The sequence below is a fragment of the Giraffa tippelskirchi genome, chromosome 13 (genome assembly GCF_054371585.1).
Source record: "Giraffa tippelskirchi isolate mGirTip1 chromosome 13, T2T-mGirTip1v1.2.pri, whole genome shotgun sequence".
Lineage (NCBI taxonomy): Eukaryota > Metazoa > Chordata > Mammalia > Artiodactyla > Giraffidae > Giraffa > Giraffa tippelskirchi.
The window spans coordinates 97,478,981-97,500,340 of record NC_137287.1 but is presented as its reverse complement, the minus strand read 5'-3'; the positions used below and the strand labels follow the sequence as shown (position 1 = coordinate 97,500,340).

Sequence of the window (21,360 nt, the reverse complement as noted above, 5' to 3'; positions counted from 1 at the left end):
CACCTCCCATCTCCAGATCCTTAACAAGAAAACATCTGGGATCCCTTTGGCCCCGAAGGTGAGGTATTTTCAGGTTCTAGGATTAGGTTCTGGGAGCCGAGGGGGTGGGCAAAGTACAGAGGGGCCAGGAGAGGTGCTGGGAAGCTCTCAGGGGCCCTGACTGGTCCCGAGCAGATCCGAGCTGGCCAGCCGCCCTGGAGGCCTGGGGAAGGGTGAGAGGGCAGAGTCAGGGAGCATGTAGGATGGGAAGACCCCCAGCTTCTCCTCCTCCCTCACCCCCCACCACCTCCTTGGCAATTTAAAGCCTGTACCAGACACACTGTTGCAGAAACAGTCCTGCCAACCCACCCCTGGCCCTGGAGGAGCATCCACTCCCAGGGACAGTCCCTAATCATAGGCAGAGTCTGAGTGGTCAGAGGGGCAGCAAGCATGGGGGAGGGGCTGGGGTAAGAGGGGAGGCCCTCCTGTCTAGTTGCGTGCTGGGCGCCACTTCCAGACGCAGACACAGTGCCTGGAGTCCCCAGACCCTGGCCGCCTGGAGAGGGAGCCTCTTAGCTTCCAGCCAGGGCTAGAGGCCAGAATTCCATGTTGAACAGGCAGGAAGTCATATTTTTTTAATGTTAATGAACTAATGGAAGCAAGCAGCAGAATTGTCCCTGACTCACCAGGGATGGCCCTGGGACTTGTGAGCGAGCAATGAAGGACAAGAGAGGTGCTAGAAAATTCCACGTCACCAGGGTCCACTGAAGAGCTGTTCTGCTCGCAAGCCTGCCCTGTTCTCTCATCCTGACATCACAGGAGAGCCTGATCTCACCTCTATCTGGGCCTATGCACAAGGAATGGCTCCAAAAAGAAGCTTTTAAAATGCACCCTGTGCAGCCTGAAGAAACAGCCTGCACCCTCGTCCCCAGACATTGCCGGGTTCAAGGTATGGTTTTAGGATGCATCTCAGAGTGCTAAGCTGAGGGGCCGCCCTGTCACAGGGAAGGAAGATTGGCTCCTGCGCTGAGCAGAGAGTCCCACTGCCCGCTTTGGGGGTCAGGAGAAAGGGCATGATGCTGCCCAGGGTCCTGGGGAGGTACCAAGTTGCCCCCTCCCCAAATCCCGTGCCCCTTTCCTCTCTCTGTTCTTCCCCAGAAGGTGGGACCATGGGGACATGGGACCCCTGGGTGCTTGAGGAAGCCACTCCGGTGTGACCAAAGGAAGGCTCCTCTCTGTGTCGACCACCAAACGCAAGAGGAGGGACTCAGCACCCTCTGCTGGGGCAATGCCTGGACATCTCACCCTGCATCCCAGGCTACACTGTGACACTCACACTTGGGGATGGAAGCAATGCTGTGTTACCTGCACGGGTGTCGCTCTATGACCCAGGACCTCAAAAGAATATTCAAGTTAATCCAAACAAGAGTGGGTACCCAGCACTGTGCGACTTGCCCCATTTAGACAGATGGTATCTGATGCTGGAGTCCACGTACCACCCACCTCCCTGCTCTCTCTGCAGCATCCGTGGAGGTCAGATTTCATTGTCCTCTAAATCACCGTCCCCTACAAGTTGGACAGAAAGTGAAGAGGAATTAAAGAGCCTCTTGTTGAGGGTGAAAGAGGAGAGTGAAAAGGCTGGCTTGAAACTCAACATTAAAAAAGCCAAGATCATGGCATCTGGTCCCATCACTTTGTGGCAAATAAAAGAGGAAAAAGTGGAAGCAGGGACAGATTTTATTTTCTTGGGCTCCAAAATCACTGCAGACTGTAGTCATGAAATTAAAAGGCACTTGCCCCTTGGAAGAAAAGCTATGACAAACCTAGATAGCATATTAAAAGCAGAAACATCACTTTGTTGACAAAGGTCTGTATAGTCAAAGCTATGGTTTTTCTAGTAGTCATATACGGATGTGAGAGCTGGGCCATAAAGAAAGCTGAGCACTGAAGAAATGATGATCTTTGAATTGTGGTGCTGGAAAAGATTCTTGAGAGTCCCTTGGACTGCAAGGAGATCAAACCAGTCAATCTTAAAGGAAATCAACCCTGAGTATTCACTGAAAGGACTGATGCTAAAACTGAACTTCCAGTACTCTGGCCACCCGATGCGACGAGCTGACTCACTGGAAAAGACCCTAATGCTGGGAAACTTGAGGGCAGTAGGACAAGAGGGAAGGAGAGGATAAGATGGTTGAATGGCATCACTGACTCAGCGGACATGAATATGACCAAACTCCGGGAGATAGTGAAGGACAGGGAAGCCTGACGTGCTACAGTCCATGGGGTCACAAAGAGTTGGACACGACCTGGGGACCGAACAACGGGAACAACAAGTTGGGCAACAACAAGTTGGGCAGCAGGTGAAGTGGTGAAGTGCTGCCCACTCCCCGGAACTCGCACGGTCCCATCTGGGCCCTGACCCACGTGAACCCCGAGTTCCGAAGATATGAGAGACAGTCCCTGGGAAGAAATTGAACGTGGAGGAGGGCCTTCTGATAGGAAGGGCCGAAATCAGGGTCAGTACCCACATCCTCAGTGTCACCTGCAGCCAAACAGGGAGCATCAGTGGGTTCTGATCAGAGACTGCTTTTGAGTGTTGGCCATTTTTGTTTAGTACTAACTGAGAGAAAGACACAGCCGGATCTTCAGTGCCTGAGTATAAAAGAACAACACCAAGCTGTAACCTCCTTGTAGAATCTTCCAAGGTACAAGTCAGCCACCAGGCCTGTTAGGTTTTTATTCCTTGCTTTCAAAAACACAAGCTGTTTCTCTCCCCAAAGAGCATGTAATGTGCGAAAACATTAGGGATATTGCAAAACGGTTGCATGAAATAACTGCGGAAATATTTCACCAAAGCATTAACCTTCGCCTGCTGCCCTCCCCTCCCACTCCAAGGAGAGATAAGTTCTCAGAGTCTTTATCTCAGGCCTCTATATAATTGCTGCTTTAAATCACAAAAGCCTTTAGAGACATGAATGCAGGATGCACAGGGCTGTATTTAGGCTGTTCTCACCTACAAAGCCACCCGATCCTGCCCGCCCCACTCCCCAAAGAGAAACAATGGGAACCAGGCAGGACGCGGGCATCTTCATCCCCCAAGTGTCTGTGAACATCCACAGGAATGTTGTACCACAAGCCGGGGCACGTGTCTTTCTGTCGGGCTCTTTGTTCTTTCTTTCTGAAGAATGGATAATTCCTGGGAGTTTGTGTTTTGCTCATAATTGTGTTTCAAATTAAGATACACTTTGCAGCCCCGACTGCTGAGATAAAGATGTGGCTCCTGGGGAAGCACCTTGCTTTTGTAAAAGGAAGCAAAGTGATAAGACCTTGCGCGCTGGTTACTTGCAGAGCCTAGAAAACAAAGTTACCCCTTCACATCTTGTTGTAAAAGCTATTGCCTCGTTCTTTCATCTTCCTTGCATTTCTCAAGCACAGAAGAGGGGCTGAGAGTGGAGAGCAGACCCTGGAGGTGTGAGAAGAGGCACGGGAGTCTTAGCCAGCTTCCTTCTGCCTCCGGGCACAATTGTGTGGGGCTTGTTCTGTGCATCACCTCACTGAATTACAGCAAAACCCTTCAAGGCAGAGGTTGTTATTTCAGCATAGCATCTCCCTTGCTGCAATGAGTCCATAAATCTGACTATGGGTACAGGCTCATGCCCCGTGCTTTGAGGGTGATTGTGCTGGCCCAGGTGTGAAGATCAGAGAGGTTTAGCAAGTGCTCCAAGGCCGCACATCTCATGCCACTGGCTCCCAGGCCTCAGCTCTAGGCAAGGCAGCTCATTGCACTCTTCCACACCTGCCACAGTTGGTGCACATAGTAGGTGCTGATCACATAGTAGGGACTCAGTGAGATGAACTGCAGCCTCCTGCACATGACTTTCTCTTTCCAGCAGCCAGACCAGAAGAGTCTAGTCCAAAGGCTGCCTTTCTCTGAGAGGTGGCTTTACAAGGGAAGTCCAGAACCTTCTTTCACAGTCCTCTAACACGCATTGGGCAGGAGTGAGGCCCACTGGGAAAAAATCGAGTTTGGGCCAGGGTGGTGGGCTGGATGGCAGGACAGCCCCCTGCAGGCAAACACTCAGCAGGTATGGATGACACCAGGAGCTCTCCCCCTGCCTCCAGCCTTCCTGGTTCTCATGGTCTAAATCATCTGAAATGAAATCATTCCTGGTTCATTGACCTTTCTGCAAATTTTAATTTACACTCAGAAGTAAAATGTCACATAATTTTTATGCATTTGGCTGAGCTTCTTTGCCACTATGTTAAAAAACAATTCTTTATCAAGATTTCATGTCAAATTTGCACCAGGGGTAATTACCCCAGGATAAACGCTGCATTTGCACAAAGCTCCATGGGCAGGGCCTGGGAGGGAGCATTGGGAGCCTGGCAAGGACTGCAGGCAGGGCCAGGATCCATCACCTCCAAATCGACTTCATTAACTGGCTGTTCTCCCTGCGGTGGTTGAAGCCCCTGCAGTGCTGCTCAGGTAGGCAGGAATCTGCAAAGATTCCTGCAAGACCCAGCCCAGCACACAGCTCTCTCCTCCACTTTGGGATTTAATGGCCAACACACTGTTTCAAATTGTGGTGCTGGAAAAGACTCTTGAGAGTCCCTTGGGCTGCAAGGAGATCAAATGAGTCAATCCTAAGGGAAATCAACCCTGAATATTCACTGGAAGGAACCGATGCTGAAGCTGGAGCTCCACCTGATGCGAAGAGCCAACTCCTTGGGAAAGACGCTGATGCTAGGAAAGATTGAGGGCAGGAGAAGAGGGCAAAAGAGGATGAGATGGTGGGATCGCATCACCGATTCAGTGGACAAGAACTTGGATGAACTCCGGGAGATGGCGAGGGACAAGGAGGCCTGGCATGCTGCAGTCCATGGGGTTGCAAAGAGTTAGACATGACTGAGCTAGGGAACAACAGCAACAATTGTCCAGTGGCCTCCATCAGAGAAAAGGGGTGCAAAAGCATGGACAAACTTCCCTGAACCTCAGTTTTCTGCTCAAGGGGAAAACTTTAGCAGCATCACAGATTCCACTGACAGGAATCTCACCACTGACAGGAGAGGAAAAGCAAACAGAAGGCAGGGAGGTCAGGACGCCCTTGCAGGGGCACCTCTGACTCATGCCCCAGGCTGAGATGAAACGGTAGCAGTTTTGGAGGCATCTATTACAACAGTTTCCTTAGATGCAGGACTTGCTTTGGACGTTTATCCTTCTAATAGGCATTATGTTTATGGTAGAAAAGAAATCACACTTGTCATGAGGGGTCCACAGAACAATGGTGTCCCCGAGCCACTGTCCTTAACTTGGGCGCTACGTACATGTTCACGTACGTCCACCCTTCTTCCCTCCGATGCAGGGCATGCTGTGGCTCCCTCACTCCTGGACAGTTACCATGTGCCCTGCTTTGGCCAGAACTGCGAGCCAGAGCAAAGTTCTCCCAGGAGGAGACCCAGGAGTCAGTGAGTCCCATTTCTCAGCAGCAGGTGCTCCTTACTCAGCAATCATGGGAGCAGAAACACCTCTCTCAGCCTTGGGTCCAACCATCTTAGGCTATATAGTCCCCTGGCCCTCGCAGACTTCCCAGGCCCCTGGGCCTCTAACGAAGATTGCAAGAGGGAGAAGCAGTGAGCATGTCAGCCACATTGTGAAGCCATGTTCCTGCCCCGCTCCTTCCTGGACCCATGGTCCTGGGCGTTCTGTGGACGGTGATGTTGTGAACGTGCTCCTGCTTTCTTAAGCTCTGCAGATGCAGGATTAGGACCAGAAACAACACAGATGTCTCGGGCCTTTGCTTCCTTGGGATGGTCCCTGGCTAAGGAATGAGGTACTCGGAAAGACGGGTGACAGGAAGAATTGTGCTCTTTCTCTCCGTGTCCGGGTAGATTTCACTCTTTACCACCCATTCCTCATTGTGAGCCTGATGAATGTGTCTCCGGGTCTCGACCATCAGAGCCCAAAGTGAGTCAGAGGGAGGCCCACCCTGGAGAATTCAGAGGGCAGCGTGTGGCCACTCTTTCCAAAGAACTGCTCTGTGTTGCAGCCCCACCTGAGAGCCTACTTGGTTCTACCCAGGGGTCTCCCCTCTTTGAAGAACAGGGGCTCCCCAAGAGGTGGGGGGTGGGCCCAGCAGAGAGCAGGGTGTGAGGGGTGAGCCAGGACAGTCAGTACGTGAATGGACAGTCGGACAGATGAATGGACGCAGACCAGGATAGACAGATGGACAGACACGGAGCATGTATATGCTCCTCTCTTCATGGTGCTGGGTGTGTGAGGAGCCCCCGCACCCCAGGGCTGGGAGGGACCATGGCCAGGAGGCTGATCCTACCTCTCTGAGCTGGAGTCTCGGGAATCACCCACCAGACTGAGGTCCCTGTGTCACCTGGAGCCGCCCTCCCGATCCTCAGCCCAGGTTCAAACAGCACATCCTCAAACAACACGTCCTCCCTAGATGGTAGGAATAGTCTCTGAGGGCTTGGAGAGGAGAAGGAAGCTGTGAGTGGATGGATCTGGGGAGTGGGAATGCTTGCAAATGCTTTTAAAATACAGAGAGCACGAAACAGTCTTACACTGCCCCTCTGTAAAATGGAGTAAAATCATAAACCAAGTCTGGGGGCCCATCCGGGGTCTCCCCTTCCTCCTGTCGGCCTCACCTGCAGAGAGGACAGTTAGGGGGAGTGAAGGAAGGGAAACAAGGGAGGTGGGGAGAGGAGAAAGGAATAGGGAGGGGAGGAGGAGAGAAGGGGAAGGGGGAGGGGAGGTGGCCCCTGGAGACAGAAAGCACCTCCTCTCTACCTGGGCCTTAATTGTGAATGATTTCATTAGCTTCATCCTGATGCACGGGAGCTAATGACAGAGGCTGACAGTTCTAAAAATAGCCGATCCTGCTCCTTGAGTTGTAAAGGGTCCCCCATGGCCTGCCCTCTGGCCTGCCCTATGCTGCCCCAAGCCTGCTGTCTGCCCCAGCACCTACCCCTTGCCCCCCACCCAGTTCAGATGTGATAGCCCTAGAGGGAATGGAGCCTGACACCAGGCCAATGAAGCCGGGCCTGCAGAAGGCGAGGCTAGAGGACGGAGGAGGCCATGGAAGGCGCTGCAAACCCACCCTGTTCTCACAGCAACAGGCTTCTCTGGGGCAACCGGGCACCGGGTGGCCCCACAAAGGAGACTAAGGCAGAAGAGCGGCCAGGAGCTCATGGGGTGACCACCAGGCAAGCAGCTGTCCCCTGAGCCCCACCAGGGGAGCAGCCTCACACCATTTTCTCTCGGGAACCCCTGCCCCAACACTCCCCAAACAGAGGCCAAGTGTGGGGGTTGCCTCCCCACCCCCACCTGTAAAACAGGTGACAGCTGTCCCACCCAAGTGGCGGGGATGCCGTGTGCTCTGGGTGTGGAGTTTGGCCCAGAGCCTGGCAGGTGCTGAGACCTCTATAAGCAACCGCAGTCCTTACTATTACAATGATCACTTTTGTTAGCTATAACCAAGGCCCCTAAGAGACATGTTAGCTTGTACTTGTGCAGCTTAGCAATAGTCATTCATTGCCAGCAACATTCCCACACCTGGGATGGACTAGGGAGCCCCTGGGCACCACCCTGGGTGTCACAGAGCCAGTTCAGAGAGAGCCCACCACCTCCTCCTTGGGGTCTAAGGATTGCCCGAGCCTTATCCTCTCTTCCTGACCATCCTCATCAGGAGAGCGGGAAAGGTCTACCCCAGGCCAGCCTTACCATAGTGCACAGAATTAACAGCCACAAGCTTGAACCACCCTTGTAGACTGTTAAGACTGTCCATACACGTGTAGCTATGTCTCTCGCAATGGCTTAAAATGTAGTCATGACCATCTGTTTGTGAATGGACACCTGGATGTGGTTTTACATGTCAAGCTCTTGGTGGCAGGAGCTGATGGAAAGAATTGGGGGAGCCTTGGAAGTAACTGAGGAGTGGTGCTTCTTAAATGACGCCTATGATTCCCTCAGCCTGGTCTGTGTCCCTGAGGAAGGGCCCCGGGGGAGGGACAACAACCGTCATGTTCACACCCCAGAAGGAAGAGGGCACTTCTGGCACAGGCTGGAAGCCAGGAGCCCCTCCCCATGAGCCCTGAGCTCTGCCACTCACTGGCTATGGGCCTCAGTTTCCTCTCATGGACAGTGTGGAGCACAGACTCCTGACAGGTTTGTGAGATTTGATACAACAATGAGCTCCAGGTGCCTCGAGGGACCCCTGAGTGATGAGCGCAGGAAAACTCACAGGATGTTCGTTAGTTCAGGAAATGTTAGTGCAGATCTCCAGTAAGGTCATAGACTTCTTTTTTTATTATGTATTTTTGTTTATTTATTTGGCTGCACTGGGTCTTAGTTGCAGAATGCAGAATCTTTGGTTGCAGCATAAGAACTCTCAGTTACAACATGTGAGATCTAGTTCCCTGACCAGGGATCAAACCCAGGACCCTAGCATTGAGAGCATGGGTTGTTAGCCAACAGACCACCAGGGAAGTCCCCACAGACTTCTCTTCTTTTGTATTACTGATTTTTCTCTATTTATTTGGCTGTGCCAGGTCATAATTGCAATATGCAGAATTTTTAGTTGTGGCATTCAAACTCATAGTTGCAGCATATGATATCTAGTTCCCTGACCAGGGATCAAACCAAGCCTCTTCCATTGACAGCATGGATTGTTAGCCAGTGGACCACCAGGGAAAGTCTCCATAGACTTCTCTTCTTAATGGTTAAAAACCACTTCAATTTTTCCAAAGAATCAAATGGACTCCAGGAATCTTGATGAGAGAGCAAAGAATCTGGGCAGGGCCATGCCCACAGGGACAACACCCAATTTCTGGAGCACCCCTCAACATCCTTGGCTATTAGCAAGGCTCCTACATTCTCGGGATCAGATATGGACCACAGGGCCCTTCCCCCTTCCAGTGACACTCAGCTCTTGGGGGAAGAACATCCCTCATGGCGCAAATCTCTAAGCGTGGGAATGACACGGGTGTGGTCAGCCATTCATCATGCTGTCCTCCGGCTGTGATCTGGGCATCTCCCACACCTGGCACTGGGCAGGCCAGTCGGCAGGTCTGCGGCCAGATTCACCAGCGTCACCCCTGCTGGCTCCCTGTGAGTACAGGCAGAAGGACCGCCAACCTCCTCTTTCATCAGGGTTGGGACTGCCTCTTTCATCAGAGAACCCCCCCAACTTAAGGGCCTCGGGCTCCATTCTGATGGGGTGTCAGTGGGATTTACTAACAAGGAGCTTGACGACCGCTGCAGAAGGAACGTCTGTGTAAATAACCTTCCTGGGATCTGGAGTCGCTGCCTTCTCTCACCTCCCCAAGCCCTCTGTCTCCTGAGACACCTGAACCTCTGTCTTCCTCAACGAAGGACTGTTAATCAGTCCCACAACCTAGAGGAGTACCCCTCCTACATGGGCTCAGAACTGTTCTGAAACTGAAGCCTTGTGATGCAGTCCCAGCTGTGGCGGGCAGTGTGTGGGGAGACAAGCTCTGCCTCTCCCACCAGCATCCCCAGATTCACAGGGTGCGTGAATCCTCACTTGGGACCCCGGGAACTCATCAAAGCAGTACTGGGGTGGAGGTCACACTGGAAAACACAGTCACCCAGACCAGGGCACACGCTTGTTGCCATTTCCACTGATGTTTCCTGGAGAGAAAAATGGGTATGAAGTAGGGGAGCTGGATCGCTGCGCTAGATTCATTATAAAAGAAACCCAGGGGAGAGGCAGGTTTCACGTTGCCGGCCATAGACGAAATAGCATCAGAGAGGTATTGGTGTTTTGTTTTAAAATGAGATTTTTAACATCTCTGAGACAGAGTGTTTCCTCTGGAGAAGATGTGTCTGATGGAGAGTGAATATCCATTTTTTAGTAGACTTGGTATTTTAGAGAAGTTTTAGATTCATGGGAAAATAGAGCAGAAAGTAGAGTTCCAGACACCCCCTCCTCCCTGCAGTTTCCCCTGCTATTAACACCTCCTGATGTTACAATTACTGCAGGACATTGTTACTACTAGGGGGTTTCCCTGGTGGCTCTGAAGGTAAAGAATCTGCCTGCAATGTGGGAGACCTGGGCTCAATCCCTGAGCCAGGAAGATCCCCTGGAGAAGGAAATGGCAACCCACTCCAGTATTGTTGCCTGGAGAATTCCATGGACAGGGCTTGGCAGGCTACAGTCCATGGGGTCACAAAGAGTCAGACACGACTGAGCAACAACACTTTCCCTTTCCCTTATTACAACTAGTGCCAGACACGATTACAGTGGATGAACCTGCACTGACACCTCCCATCACCCCAAAACCCACAGCCAACCTTAGGGTTTCTTCCTGGTGCTGTATGTTCTTTGGGTTTGGACCAATGTGTGATGACATGTATCCACCATTACAGTATCACACAGAGTATTTCCTCCACCTGAAAAATCCTCTGTGCTCTTTTCCTTTTCATCATTCTCTTCCTCCAACCACTGGCACCCCCTGATTTTTAAAAACATATTTGTTTTTATTTATGTATGTATTTGGCTGTGCCAGGTATTAGTTGTGGCGTGAGAACTCTTAGTTGTAGCATGTGGGATCTAGTTCCCTGGCCAGGGATTGAACCCACACTCTCTGTATTGGAAGGCAGAGTCTTGACCACTGGACCATCAGTAAATTCCAGCCCCTGACTGTTCACTCTCTCCACAGTCTTTCCTTTTCCAGAGTGCCGTTCCATTGGACTCACACAGTCTGCAGCCGGTTCAGATTGGCTGCTTTCACTGTAACATATGTTTACGTTTCCTCCATGTTTTGTCATAACTTAGTGTATCCCTGGATTCCCATTTTTGAAGCTAAGGGGACTGGAACTTGTGCATTTATTCCAATAGCATTTAGAGGAGCCCCGTGGCAGATGCCAGAGAAGGCACCCCACTCCAGTACTCTTGCCTGGAAAATCCCAGGGATGGAGGAGCCTGGTAGGCTGCAGTCCATGGGGTCGCTAAGAGTCGGACACGACTGAGCGACTTCACTTTCACTTTTCACTTTCATGCATTGGAGAAGGAAACGGCAACCCACTCCAGTGTTCTTGCCTGGAGAATCCCAGGGACGGGGGAGCCTGGTGGGCTGCCGTCTATGGGATCTCACAGAGTCGGACACGACCGAAGCAACTTAGCAGCAGCAGTAGCAGCAGCATGGCAGATGCTGGAATTCACAGTGAGGAAGTCAGGCCTCATGCCTGGGGGCCCAGCATACTTGACTTAAGTGGTTGGAGCCACGGGAGCAGGGCAGTGGCCTTGGGGGCACAAAGGATGGTCCCCCATGTCCTGGGGGACAGGGAGCCCTGAGGGGGGCGATCCCTGGGCAGGAGAGACCATTGCTGTACACAGAGTGGAGGGAAGCGAAGGGGGAGCAGGGTGGGATGGAACAGGCCTGGGTGGCTGAGCCTCGGACCACAAGGAGGGAGACCATGGGGCAGCTTAGGTGGCCCCTGGGGACACGCTTGCACACACAGGACGCCTCAGGGTTGGCAGCCACTTGAGCAGGTGCAGCAAGGAGGGAGAGAGGAGGGAGGCAAACATATTTACTCCTCAGCACAGGCCCAGCTACAAGCTCACCTCTGGCTCATTTGATCTTTCTCAACTCAACTAACAAGAAAAATAATAAAAGTGGAGGTTTCATAACCGAGGCTCACGTCTCCAGCACGGCAGACTCGGGGAGATGCAGCCCGCTGCCCTCATAAATGTCAGCACACTGGTGTCGGTGCCGACAAGGAAGCAGATCCGGGAGGAGGGGGGCGGGGGAGGGGGGTCGCCCGTTCCCAGCACACTAGCGCCCCCTTCCTCTCAGAGAGCGAGCAATTAAAAATGATGAGGGTAGGGAGTTTAAATGAAACCCTCCTGGTTGGGGGCGCTGCCGTGCCTCCTTTGGTGGGTGCCGTGCATCCTCAGCAGATACTGTGGATAAGCATGGCTGCGCCTGTCTGCTGTGAGCCAGCAAGATGGGCATGAGGGAGGGAAAATTCTCCTAAGAAAGGGTTTTGCATCGTCCTGGAAAAAGAAAAGAAGCGGGTCTCTGCTGTTTAGCCCAGGGCCTAATTATGGGGCTGCACACACGGAGCTGCTTGGACTCACCAGAGCCAGGGCCCCACACTGCTGAGTCCAGCTTAGGGAATGTGCAGTTTTGACCTGTGAGATGTGCACCAGCTAAAACATTACAAATGCCTTGTGTTTGGGGTGTTGGTTAGCTACATTACAAAAGTACCCGGGGCCCGGATGGGAAACGCTGGCATATGTAACGACTCAGGGCCCATGTAGCGCCGGGCTCGGGGAGGATCTGTGGAATTCCTGGAGTGAATGAGTGCATTTCACAATGCCATCTTCTCCCAGCAAGAGCAGTTTGCTTGTTGATAAAACGGGGGGGGATGGGATAGATGGCTTCTGGGGTGTGTTCCAGTCCTGACATCCTAGAGGTTTGAGACACCCCACGGAGATGCTGGCAACACGGGGAAGCCATCGCGGGTTCTCGGGGGGCATGGTACCCGGAACATGGACACGTGGCTCATGCACGCAGGTGGCTTCCAGGAGGGCAGCCTGGACGCCCCCTTCATGAAGCCTTCACCTCCCTCCAGGGCTCAAGTGTGCTTTCCCCTTCTCCCAACTTCTCCAATGAAGTCAGTATCCCCTCACCCAACCCTGCTCTCTCTCTGACCTGTGCTTGTGCCAGGAAGGGAGGGGCCCTGAGGAGGGGAGCTGGGGTCCCGAGTCACGGCTATTTACAGGGAGGCTTTGTAGAGCTCTGGGCATGCGGAGCCTAGGGGACTGGGGTCTCCTGGGGCAGGAAGCAAAGAGACCCTTCTCCCGGTCCTTCCAGCAGCCAGGAGGCCCTGGAAACTGCTTCGCAGTGAATTCATACACCATGAATTTCACCATTAATGTGAGCAACAATCCAATGGCATTCAGTACATTTGAGTGTGGAGCAGTCATCGCCTCTCCCTAGTTCCAACACTTCTCATCCCTCAAAGCAGACCCCATACATACTGGCAGACACTCCCCAGCCACCGGCCATCACTCGTCTGCATCTGTGTCCAATGGCTGCAGCGCCAGCCCTCCGAATGGACAATGGCAATGGTGACGGTCTCTCAGGGGCCCCACAGTCAGCAGGCAGCACTCTGAGGGATAATGGGAACCCCACAGGGACACAGCCACGCTTAGTGGATGACCCACGAGAGACTTCCTCGGGGGCCCCAGGACAGGGGAGCCAGGAGTCCTGAGGTTGTGCAGGCACTGCCAGTCTCCTCTCTGCCCCCTGCCCCCCACCATGGAGGGCCCCCCCGCACATCTCCCTGGTGATACATCCTTGCTGGGTGGGTGGTGAATCACCTACTTGCAGAAGCCTCTCTTGGATTCCTCACTCTTTTTCTTCCTTTTCTCCGTCTTTTCCTGGCTCTTGAGTTCCACTTCCGCAAGCAGACATGTGTGAAGTGGGTACAGGGGATACTGTGATCTACTGTAGCTAAATTTTGAGGATGTACCTCTGAAGTCACAGCAGTGGGCCTCTAACTCAGTTCACTGGGTGTCTCTATGGCTGGGAAAGGCTGTGACCCTCTCTCAACGTTGGCTCCAGGAGAGGGTGTCACGTCCACTCAGGACACCCCCTCAGCCTCAAAGGCTACTGGACCTTCCTAGAAACCCCCAGAGTCGGGGGCGGGGGAACTCTTCCTTCCTGGTGTCCTGTACGTGTGCTCAGTCACTTCAGTGGTGTCTAACTCTTTGCAACCCCGCCGACTATAACCCACCAGCCTCCTCTATCCATGGGATTCTCCAGACAAGAATACTGGAGTGGGTTGCTATGACTTCCTCCGGGGGATCTTCCTGACGTAGGGATCAAACCCGTTTCTCTTAGATCTCGTGCATTGGCAGGTGGGTTCTTTACTACTAACAGGTCACCTCACTGGCTGAGCACCTTCCTGTGTGCTTGTTCTGACCCCAGTTTACCCAGCAGCCCAGCTCCCACCACACTGGCTCTCAGTCCTTGAGATTCTGCCCTTCCCCCATCTTTGCATGTGCCACACGCCTGGAAGCCCTCCCCAGCCCAGGCCTCCTGGGGACCCTTTCATCCCTGGAGCTTGGCAGAGGCACCAGGTCCTCATCCTGGGAAAGCACTCCCCGCTGTGCGCCTGGGTCGGGCTCTCTCAGAACCAGGCTCCTTCCTTCACGCAGAGCCCCCCACCCCTCAGCCCCTGGGAGCCACACCTTGTGTGATGACCCGCCCCCACCCTGAGCTCCATCTGGCAGGGATATGCTTCTTGCTGACTGTGGCATCTGTAAATCCACACGAACGGATGGATGGATGGATGGCGCTTCCCATGGGAGCTCAGTGTGTGCAGCTGCCTTCTCCAAGGGCCAGGGACCTTCCAGGGGTGGGCAGAATGCAGGCTGCCCTGGGGCGGAGGAGGCCACAGAGATTCCAGCAATAACTCAGTGGACCCACAGTGGGCGTGTTGGCGGGGACACCACTAGGATGACAAACAGAGACTAACATGTACACAGCACGAGGAAAACACACCTCTGTGACAGATGGCTGGCCGGGAGCATCCTTGCCCTTGGTCCCAGCCTGAGGACAACAAGCCCAGGGTGCCCATCAGCCTCCACTTCATTTTCCTGGCTTCCTGGCGAGGGTCAGGGAGAGGAGGCCCCTGGAAGATGAAATCCTGCTCTTCTTGAATTTCCTGGTGTTCAGCTTTTCCCATAGTGTCCAACTGGACAGTTTCCTGGGTGTTGGGTTCTTGCATGTGCTTCTCAAATAGCCATTGACAGTGCTGCTGCTGCTGTAAACACTGGGCCTTCTCAGCATCAAGCTACATTTCAGGAGCAGAGTGGATGCTGGCAGGTGTCTGTTCTCAAAATAAACAGGGCTTGGAAATGGAACCCAGTCTAAAGGGAGAGACAGGCTCTGGGGGTCCAGGCCAGCTGGGGAAGGGGACCTAGGCTCCCAGTCATGCAAGACAGTCAGAATGTCAAGGGCTGGCTGACCCCACACCTCCCGCAGGGCACCCCACCCGGGCGTCCCCCAGCCTGGCTGGCCCTCTGTTAGGTTCCACCATCCACACTGCCATTTCCCAGTCACCTCCCACCTGGAGCCTTCACTCTAGGTGTTCCTAAGTAGATCCCCAGAGCCAGGCACCACAGGCCCATGAATATATTTGTGCAGTGAATGACCTCATGTGACTTTGGCCAGTGCCTTTGCTCCCCATCTCCTTGGATGGGTGACATGCCGGGATGTAAGACGAGCTGGGTTCATCCAGCTTCTGCCTGCGCCAGCCTTGGTTCACCCTTTGCTGCTGCTCCCAAAGGCCGGTGCTCAGAGCACCCGCTGCTGGTCAGGTCGCAGACCCAGGGTCCCAGCTGCATTCCCAGGAGGCTTGCCAAGGTGGGCATGACCGCAGAGCTCAGCCACACCCCACGCAGGCCCTCCGCACCCTGGCATCCCAGCAGGAGTACACACATTGTCCCCCATCCTCGGCCCTGTCCTCGGGCGGGTGGCCGAGTCCTCCCCCCAGGACCACCGGGCCTCCCACAGCCCACCACACCTCCGAGGGGACAGAGGCAGCAGGAGCTGTGACTGCGTGTTTCATCAACTGGACCTGATTTCTCTCAGGAATCCTTCTGCCTCTTGTCAAGTTTGTTTAAAACTAATGGAAGAAATTAGCAGGCCTCGGAGATGTGTGGCTGATCTGGGTTGTGGGGAGTGAGCACCCGGGGTGGGGGTGGGGGTCCACATCCCAGCCACGGACGGAAGGAGGTGCTGTCGCCTCTCCAGGCAGGTTGCTCCAGTGGAGCCTGGAAGAGGTCATGACCCTGGTGCCTGCAACTCTGCCCAGGTGTTTTCTTCCCACGAGGCTGGAGGACATTCTCGAACACTCGTGCTGGGGTCACAGCACCTGGCCTGGCCTGAGAGGAATCCATGGGTGTGCAACGGCCCGGCAGCCTCTGACCCCTAAAAGAGAAGGACTTTACTCACAGAGAGGAGGTAGACCCCAAAATGAAAAGGAACAAGAGGAGGGAGTTGCGCTGAAGAGGAAGCAAAGAGAGAATATTGGGCAGGATACACTGAGGGTGGTAAATGCCTCCGCTCGTCTAGCCCCTGGCTACAGCACCAACTCTGAGCTTCCCAGCCGCCAATAAAGAGGCAATCGCCTTGAGCAACTCTCCAGGAAAATACAGATGGGCTCCTGGGTGAAGCAGCAGCTCCTGCCCAAGACCCCAGGTGTGTCTCAGGGGAGTCTGCCCCCTCCCCCACCCGCCAAGAGCTCACTTCCCATTTTTATGACAAGATGTCGTGTTTGTAACCTTCTGAGCAGTGTTTGTATGTTGAGAAATCGAAACCCACATTTCTTAGGGTTTCAGATGGGGGCTCACTTATTCAGAGCTAAAGTGCCATGAACACCCCTGGTGTCACGAAGAACAAGCCTTCCTGATCTTTCCCTTTGACAGAGAGATGGTCACCCAGCAGTGCCCAGGATGGCACTGTCCTGAACCCTCCTCCTTCTGAAAAGCTGGCTCCCCGACTCTGTGTGCGCTCGGAGCAGCCCCCTACTTCCCACAGACACGTTCCAGCTCCCGCCTCCCCACTGACATGGGCTCGGAGTCTCAGACAAGGTGGTGAAATGAGCCATTGGGTGGAGCCGATCAGCCAGCCCGCCGTGACACAAGCCGGAGGCCAATTCTGTGTTGTTCCAAAGCTCCTGTGCCTCCTCAGGATTGGAGGGTCCTAGTCAGACCCAAAGGCTGAAATGGTCTTAAAGACGCCTTTGTGGAGAGGCTGGCTTTATAATTGTAGATCGCATCTGGTAGTGCCATTTTCAATGTCCTGAGGGTCTCCCATCCACGGAGGACAGCCAACCCCTGCAAGGTCCCTGCTCCTGTGGACGGTGCCCCGAACTTCCTGTTGGGGCAGCGCCTACACAGGTGATTTTTTTTCTCTGACATCTGCGTCCACACTTCCTTCAAATGCCGCCAAAGCTCTGCACTAATTAAAAAAAGAAAAAATACAGCAACACCATCACTTAATCCTGAAGAAATGCAAACTCCCCGCTGCTGTCCAGTCCCATTAGTGATGTTAGAAATTTGCTTTCAGAGAACAAAGGGCTTATTTCTGTACTTGGTGCTAATCTCCGGCAACCACAGCATTGTCATTTTATCTTTGTCAAAGACAATTGGGCGTCAGAAATGATTGATCCACTCAGTTTGTTGCTAACTTCAATTTGTATACCGTTGGGTACAATGAAAGCAGTCTAGCGTTCTCCTGTCACTTGGGAAAGAATGTGACTATTCCCTCACCGGGGGGCATTTCCCTGGAGCCTCAACCCACTCGACACCTTGGTTGCCCTCTTCCACCTGAGGACCTCGTCTGTGAACCCTGGAGTCTGTGCACACGCGGAGATGCCTTGCTCCATCACACTGAAGAGCATTTTTGTATTAAACCCACGAGTGGGAGGTGTCGGTGACTGGAGAGATGTCTGGAGTGAAGTATTTGAAACGAGGGAACGTTCATGTTATTTATTATTTCAAGGCAGCCAACAATAAAAGGTGAACCCAGGGGAAACACTTTATCAGAACTAACAGTGAGGAGCTTTTTTTAGTTTCTAGAATAAATAGTAATTAAATCATGTAAGCTGTGACAGTGAAATTGCTTAAAAAACCAATCCTCCCACCATAATTGCTGAGATATCCACATTTTTATAAATGCTAGGTAACTTTATCCGTTACTTTCATCAGCAGAATGTGACACTGGCTGTGGGTGCCTCGTAATTTACCATGGCTTCAGGTGGCAGCTACAGAAGTACGTGGATAAAAAGGCCCTGATGTGGTCCCAGTCAACAGGCAGCGCTTCCACTATGTCTTCTGCAAGGAGTGGGCAGGGGGGCACAAGTGGTCTGGCGATGGAGTCACTGGAGGTGCCTAATGGACGTTTGGTGTCAGTAGACCGTCCATCTCACACACCTGCTTCCAGGTCATGAGAAAGCTCCAGCTGCCCAAGGTCACTAGAGAATCCACTGAATCCTCCTCTCTCAACTCAGACTCCAGTTGAGCCCAGAGGTGGTAGTTAAGTGGTGGTGGGGGGGGGATGTGTTTGCGAAGATGAGAACAGCTATGCTTCAGAAAGAATGAAGCAAGTTCCTTGTGTTTTCTTATTGTTCCTTTTTCTAAGGCCTCAGCTGATTCCCAGGAGGTAAAGATAAAAACCCCTGGACTTCCCTGGAGGCTCAGTGATAAAGAATCCACCTACAATGCAAGAGAGACAGGTTCGATCCCTGGGTTGGGAGGACCCCTGGAAGAGGAAACGGCATCCCACTCCAGTATTCTTGCTCAGAGAATCCCCTGGACAGAGGAGCCTGGAGGGCTACATACAGGCCATGGGGTCGCGGAGTCAGACACAATTAAGCACACACACAGAGAGATAAAACTCGATACCTGAAGGGCAAGCAATCAGTAAAATAACCGCTTTCTCGACCATATTAGAGACCAAGGACCGCAGCTGAACATAAGCTCTGAGCAGGCACCTGCCCGCCAAGCTTTCCCCACCCACCCTGACATTATCCCCCTTCTCTTGCAGTCAAGTTCAGCAGCTGCCTGGGGACCAAGGGGACACACTATGAGACCAACAGCATGGACTTCAAGGTCAGGGCTGATGGGACAGTCTTCGCCACCCGGGAGCTGCGCATCCCCTCCGAGCAGGTGGCCTTCACCGTGACTGCGTGGGACCACCAGACGGCTGAGCGCTGGGACGCTGCAGTGCGGCTGCTAGTGGCCCAGACCTCGTCCACGCACTCCGGACACAAGGTAAGGCATGACTGCACTCGGGGAGGGGCTGGGCTCATGTCCTTCCTCTTCAAGTGGCTGAGCGGAGCCTGGTTGGCAGAGGCAAACACCTGAGTGGGTGGCACCGGCCTTGGGGGCGACCCCTGACCTCCCACCTTCCCAGGCAGGGCTGCCCACTTGGCGGCCCCCATCAGCTTGGTGCATGGTCATCACCACCCTGATGGTCAGTTCCTTTGCGCACAAGGGCCTCATGGCTCCATTGCTCACTGGGCACCTCTCCTGCCTAAGCTTGTAGCCCCCCAGCCTGGGGGCTCCCAAGGCCTAGAGGCATGAGAAGTAAGACAGAGGCCACATGGCTGGCCGTGCAAGGCAGGCAGGGTAGCTGGTGTGAGACTGTTTCAGAGAGCAGGGAGGGGGAGCAGAGGGGGTCGGGGAGGGGGAGGAACGGGAGGAGGGAGGGGAGGGAGAGCACACTTCACATAAACACACACCAGCCCACGTCCCCGGGCCCCCAGCCCTCTCTCTGACTTCCCCTCTAACTTAGCTGCATGGCTGTGTTGATAGGATAGGAGGGGTGAATTCACCTTCCCCCAACCACCCCCCCATCCTGAAAGATCTCTCAGCCCCATGTGCCGCAGGACTCCAGGTCCAGACCCCTCAGCCCCCAGAAATGCCCACATTAGGTTTCCTGAGTCTGAGGGGACCAGCTCTGCTCACCTTGGCCCGTGTTTCAGCAGCTGTGTTGGCCTCAGGCTGGGGGCTGCTAGGTCAGCAGAGAAGTTTCGGCCCAGAGGACCCGCATGGTGGGTCCAACTGCATGTCCATCTACATGAAGGTGGACCCGTGGGGAAGGAGAACCCTTGGGAGGCCTTGTGGCCGTTGGTGTTATGATATGCATGTGGTTCACTAGAAAAGAAGCCCACCAGTTAAAGCAGGACAGGCCGTCAGGGACAGCATCCATGGGTATTCCCTTGGGAAAGGCCCACAGGAAGTGGAGGGTTAGACCAGATTGACCAGATGCCTTTCTGTAGATTTGTCCAGAACCTCACAGGACTAAAGAGCTCAGGGAACCCCAGTGGGACACAGTCTGAAAGTTTCCCCAAACCTATTTGACCAAGGAACCTTCTTCACAGGAAATATTTCAAGGCAGGTGTTCCGAGGAATTCACTTTGGAAAACGGGCTGTGTTTCATTTTTGTGTTATTTTTAAGCCATATTGTTAAACCACGAGGAGGTGATTTAGGTTAGAAAATCAGTGACTCGGTGGCTAGCCTTATCCTGGGAGGTGGGCAGACCCCTTCACCAAGGACATCTTGAGTGCCCTCGGGGGTGTGCTGAACTAGGTATTGAAACACACTTCTAACAGGGGTGCCCCTCAGACCATGAGTCTCACCTTGAGGATGTTGAAAATCCTGAGATGGATGTGGTTTTCCATCCCTTCCTGAGTGATCATGACCAGCCACGCCATGGTGGGCAACATGGCCCTAGTGGGGGCCCCTCCCTGCCAGGGCCGAGCCACAGGCAGCAGTGGAAGGCTTACATCTTGATTGCGATTGCAATGCGGAAAGGGTGCCTTGTGGGCAAGGAGCAGGGCTCTCTAAAGACCATGGATGGCCTCAGATAAAAGGGACTAATTAAAAACATAATGACACCTTTTGTCAAGCATGTTAATGAAGTGATTTCTGAGGCAGTTAATCCCCTGATCTTCCAAGAAGGTGACTGCAATTAGACAATCCCCAGGATGCGTGCACCTCCAACCCCATGGCAGGCAGGGCTGAGAAGCACCTGATCTGCAGATTCCACATCCCAGGTTCAGGGCATCCGTGGGGTGACTATGGGGTCACACCCTGAACACATGACACATGACCATGTAGGCAGTAGGCACAGTCCCTGCCACCCACCTGACCCGGTCCTTCCCTGTTTATTTCCCATCACCTTCATTGCTAAGGGCTCCGTGCTTCCTATCTTCAAACCCAAAGAGCCCTGCCCTGACTTTCTAGGACCCTCCCCTAAGTGTGTCCACATCGATCCTCACAACATCTCCAGAAGTGGGCGCTGTCACTGTCCCTGCTTTACAGGAGGGGAAGCTGAGCTGTGTGATTGCAGCCTCTTGCTGTATGGGAGAACTGATGTTCTGGAAAGGAGTAAATAAGGGATTTTCTAGGCACAGCTGAGCCCAGCATCGTAACAGAGCCTGGCTTCCCTGGATTGTCTGTTTGGACCAAGCTCCTCCAGCTTACCGGCTGATGTTCTGGGACAAGCATACAGTCTCTCTGAGGGTTACTACTCTGGAAAATGGGACAACAACACTGCCTACATCCCACCCAAGGGTTGTTAAGAGGATTATGTGGGATGATGTGAGGTCAGGTAGGGAGCAGACCCTATGAGAGCATTGTCCCCAAAGAGGTGAAAACTAGTAGATCTTATTGCTGTCATTGGCATGGTCCCAGCCCTCTGAGACCTTTGCTCATCTTGGCCACTGGGTGCTCACCAGGGTGGTGCCTGAGAGGACAAGGAGGAGGGCTGGTGTGGAACACTGGCTGATGCACCCTTACAAAGACAGTGCCAACCTACCTTTG

General features: G+C 53.5%; 1 protein-coding gene across 1 annotated transcript in view; it reads left to right on the top strand.

The window, feature by feature from the left end:
- Positions 1–21,360, top strand: part of CDH4 (cadherin 4) — a 476,927-nt gene that overhangs the window by 326,476 nt on the left and 129,091 nt on the right. The window contains exon 3 of the mRNA XM_081561133.1: positions 18,577–18,803. Within this exon, the coding sequence (XP_081417259.1) occupies positions 18,577–18,803 (227 nt within the window). The remainder of the gene's footprint in view (positions 1–18,576; positions 18,804–21,360) is intronic.